The 4,247-nt window shown below is 36.2% G+C and overlaps 1 protein-coding gene across 1 annotated transcript; it reads right to left on the bottom strand.

Annotated features, from left to right (window-relative positions):
• Positions 1–1,136: 1,136 nt before the first annotated feature.
• On the bottom strand, positions 1,137–4,247 carry LOC133330461 (integrin-linked protein kinase). The gene is made up of 4 exons (XM_061538900.1): positions 4,159–4,247; positions 2,768–3,479; positions 2,541–2,708; positions 1,137–1,514 (listed from the first exon to the last, which is right to left on the bottom strand). Exons 1-4 carry the CDS (start codon positions 4,245–4,247, stop codon positions 1,137–1,139), a joined length of 1,347 nt encoding a protein of 448 aa, XP_061394884.1.

Genomic DNA, 4,247 nt, shown 5'->3' with positions numbered 1-4,247 from the left:
AGTAGTTTTTAAAAATGTTCACATAACCTTTGGTAAAAGTATATTTTTCTAAACAATCCACATTCTGGCACAAACCCTCGAAAATTCACACTCACCCAAAGTACCTTCCATAGATCGTAAATGAAGGGAATACTCTGAGATGTGTTCTATGAATACGATTATGCTTACGTCGTCATGCAACCGATTTATTCGATTATTCCTCCCTTCAATTTAAATTTTAACGGATTTAGAAAATCCAGCACTTCCTTTTCTGCTAGTGTCCTATCACAACCACTAAAAAACTTTTTCAATAAGAGTGAAATACAAATTCTCTTACACAGCCGATTTCGTTTATCACACACACACCCTAACATTTTGTTCGTATTATTTTCATTTCCTTATTCCTGCATTTCCAACTCTCAACACCGTAAAGTAGGTCAGGGACGTTGTGCTCAATTTTCGCGATAAACAAACACACAAAATGAAGGCAAAAAACAGGGGATAAACATTTGGTCTCACACTAGCAGATGTTGTAAAAGCTTTCTGTCTCTCTCTCTGTAGGAAACCAATTTTTATTCTCTCTCTCGAAAAGGACGAAAAGGCTTAACAACCCAACCCCTTGTCGAAAACGACCGGCTAGGAAATTCCGCAAAAAGCTGTTTATGGTTTGTTTTGGTTATTTTATTGTTTTTTTTCTACTTCGTTTCTCTTTTTCATTATAAAAAAATATAGTTAATATATTGGCGTTTTGTTTTTCATTATTAAATAATTGTAATTTTAATAAACATTAAAAAATATATATAAATACAAAAAATACATTTATTTATAGCTTAGAGATTATTTTTTTGCTCCATGTTAATAGAGTTGACAAAAATAAAGAGAGTGAAAAATTCTTGAAATTTGTTAGCTAAACAAAATATTAGTAAAATATAGAAAGGAAAACGAGCACCGTTTTTGGGAAACATCATATTAATAAAAATTCCTATCAAATATAATATTCGGTTTTTATTCTTCAACTACTTTTGTAAGGCACATTTGTTCCTTGTAGGTATTATTGCATTTAAGAAAACACACACACACTGAAACACATATATGTAAATAAATATAAATTTTGGCAAATTTGTATCTCAACAAAATAATTAATCAAATTTGAAATATCAACGTTTCATTTTCTCCAAAATCGGCACAACCATATCGAATTTTGGCCGCTTTCCAGGATCTTCATTCATACAGATATTTATCAGTTTGGACATGTGTGGTGATGTGCCGGGTGGTATTTTGACACGCAATCCTTCGAGTGCAATTTTCATGCCACATTCCATGGGTGACCATTCGGCGAAGGGAATTTCCCGGGTGGTCAACTCCCATAGGAGTACTGCAAAGCTCCACATATCGCTAGCTTCCCAATTACGATCGGCAGGTTTCTTTTGCAAAGCCTCTGGTGACATCCAGGCCGGTTGATAAATACGTCCACGTTCTTGGAACGAGAATTTCGCATCGCCCATATTAATGCGAGCCGTTAAATCTTCATCGATCTGAAACAACAACAAATTTATTAGCTTCAATTAAAAAAAAAACTTTAAAAATCTTCAGTTGTTCAAAAAATGATCTACAAGGTCTTTTTTCTCAATGCGTGAAGGTGTTTACTTCAAAAAGACCTCTGGATGGTATTCAATTTTTAGAAGACTTCTGGACACTCTTTTTTCTTTGCAAGAACTTGTACAATCCAAAAAGTCCTGCATCCACTTCTATATATAAAAATCCTATGGATTGTTCTTCTTAGTGGGACCTTGAAAAAATATTCTTTGAAAAACCCACACCTTAGTGGGACCTTGAAAAAATATTCTTTAAAAAACCCACGCCTTAGTGGGACCTTGAAGAAAATATTCTTTAAAAAATCCACGCCTTAGTAGGACCTTGAAAAAATATTCTTTAAAAATTCCACACCTTAGTGGGAACTTGAAAAACATGAAATCGACGCCTTACTCTTTAAAAAATCCACACCTTAAGTCCTTGATTTTTTTATAAAATCCACGCTTTAGGACCTTGAAAAAAATTATTAATTCGACCATGATCTACCGACTGACGACCACTTCGAGACTTCTATAAACAGAAGGCCATTTCAGAGAGCTTCTATAGAGAACAGATGCTTTAAGATGACTTCTATAGACAGTGAACCCCTTCAGAGAACTTCTATAGACAGAAGACACCTTCAGAGGTATTCTGTAAACAGAAGGCAAATGTCTTCTACAGACAGAAAACCTGTTCAGCGATAGAAAGAATACCCCTTTAGATGACTTCTTCGGACAGAAGAAAGCTTCGGAGAGCTTCTATAGACAGAATACATCTTCTATATACTAAAAATTTCTTCAGAGGCGAAAGATTCTTCAGAATGTTGTATCTATAGAAAACCACGGGATGGTCTCAAAATAGTTTCTTATCTTTAGAAAACCTCGGAAAGTTGTTTATCTCTTTAAGGATCCTTATTTCTAAAAGATCTCTCGAAGGTATTTATTGGATTTTCTGTTTCAAGATTTCCTTTCTCTTAGTGTAAAACTCACCATAACGTGATGACTGTTCAGGTTATAGGTTGGTATAATTCTTTCCAGTGAGTGTAAATAAGCCATACCTCTGGCAATGTCCAAGGCAAATCGGACAGCTTGTGAGGTATCCACGACAACACCGGTGGCTCCATGCAGCAAATGGAACAAGGAACCACGAGGCATAAACTACAAGAGAATGAGAGACATTAATTATAAATTAAATAATTTTATTGACCTGCACTCACCTGACTAATAACAATCAAATTAGGCGGTGAGTTACACGCTCCAATAATTGGCAAAATATTCGGGTGAGAGAAAATTCTCAGCTTAGGAAATTCCTCATTAAAATCTCTCGATATTCTCGAAGTGCATTGACGTATGGCCAGAATTTTCGCTATAACATCATTCTTTTGCCAACGACCACGCCATGTTTCACCCGATGGTGTTACGGCCATTTTTGTGTGTAAATCCAAATCACCCATACTGATACCCTTGAAACGTGACAGGGTGGCATCTCGAGATCTTGTCTTGAAACCCATCCAACTTTGTTCTTTAAAACTAATTTTCTTCATTTCCTGGCCATTACGTTCGGCCAAGTCTTGCAGGCGTTTTGCCAAACCAGCCTTGGCTTTATCCAATGGTGTGTGATCATCTTTATTTGCAATTGTCACTGAGGCTCCAGCATTTACCAAATCTTCACAGATCATATCGTAGCCCCAGAAGCAGGCATAATGCAAGGGGGTGTTGCCATGTTCATTGACCGCATTCACATCGGAACGTTCACGTATTAACATTTGGACAACATCACGATGACCATGGGCGGCGGCCAGATGGAGAGGGATATCATCACCCATATTTGTGGCATTGACGCGAGCTCCCCTTTGCAAAAGGGTTTCAACCAATTTTGTGTGGCCCTCTTTGGCACACCAGTGCAACGGACTGAAGCCATGATCATCACTACAAAAATAAGAAAGATAAATAATTAATTACATAAATAACAATTTATCTGTAATAATTCATTGAAAAATAATCAGAAATAAATTTCCTGTGCCTTGTGGGTGTTGTTTCATGAATGACTTCTGCATTGTTTACATTGAGCATAATGCTGCTTTGATTGATCACGCTCTCCTTCTATGCCAAGCAATTCACTCAATGATTTGTACTCTCCCTCTCTCCCATTTCCAAGTATTTATCATTCGCCAAAATAACATCACCCAACAAAAGCATAGCACACACACAAATTCTCATACACACACGCACGCACACCCATGTATGCACCTAATAAAAGTAGGTGTATGCTGCTGCCTTGGCTGGCTGTCAGACAAATTCAGAGACAGCAAAGCAGACACACTAATTATAATTCTAATAACACCAATCTTTTTGATATTCAAATTTTCTTGAGATAAAAATAAAAACATGACGTCATTGTTTTTGCACAACAGCAACAACAAATTGCCAGCAGAGTTTTATGGATGAGGGTCATAATGATTTGATCACTTGATGTTGTTGTTGTTATTACATTTTGCATAACTTCATTTATTTAAGGTGGGTCACAACAGAATTTCTTCCATTCTTTTTTTTTTCAATGTTTATTTATTCACTTATTTATCCATTTTTTTCTAAAAGAAATCTTTACCCCAAATTCATGTCATGTTCCACATCGTCCAGCCATAAACGGACTTGTATTGAATTTCCTTCACGACACCAATGGAAAATGTCCTCCAT

Source organism: Musca vetustissima, unplaced genomic scaffold (genome assembly GCF_032173495.1).
Source record: "Musca vetustissima isolate MV318-11 ecotype Yass unplaced genomic scaffold, APGP_CSIRO_Mvet_v1 utg13924, whole genome shotgun sequence".
In the NCBI taxonomy this organism is placed as follows: domain Eukaryota; kingdom Metazoa; phylum Arthropoda; class Insecta; order Diptera; family Muscidae; genus Musca; species Musca vetustissima.
Note: the sequence above shows the minus strand (reverse complement) of the source record. Positions and strands in the feature narration are given on the sequence as shown.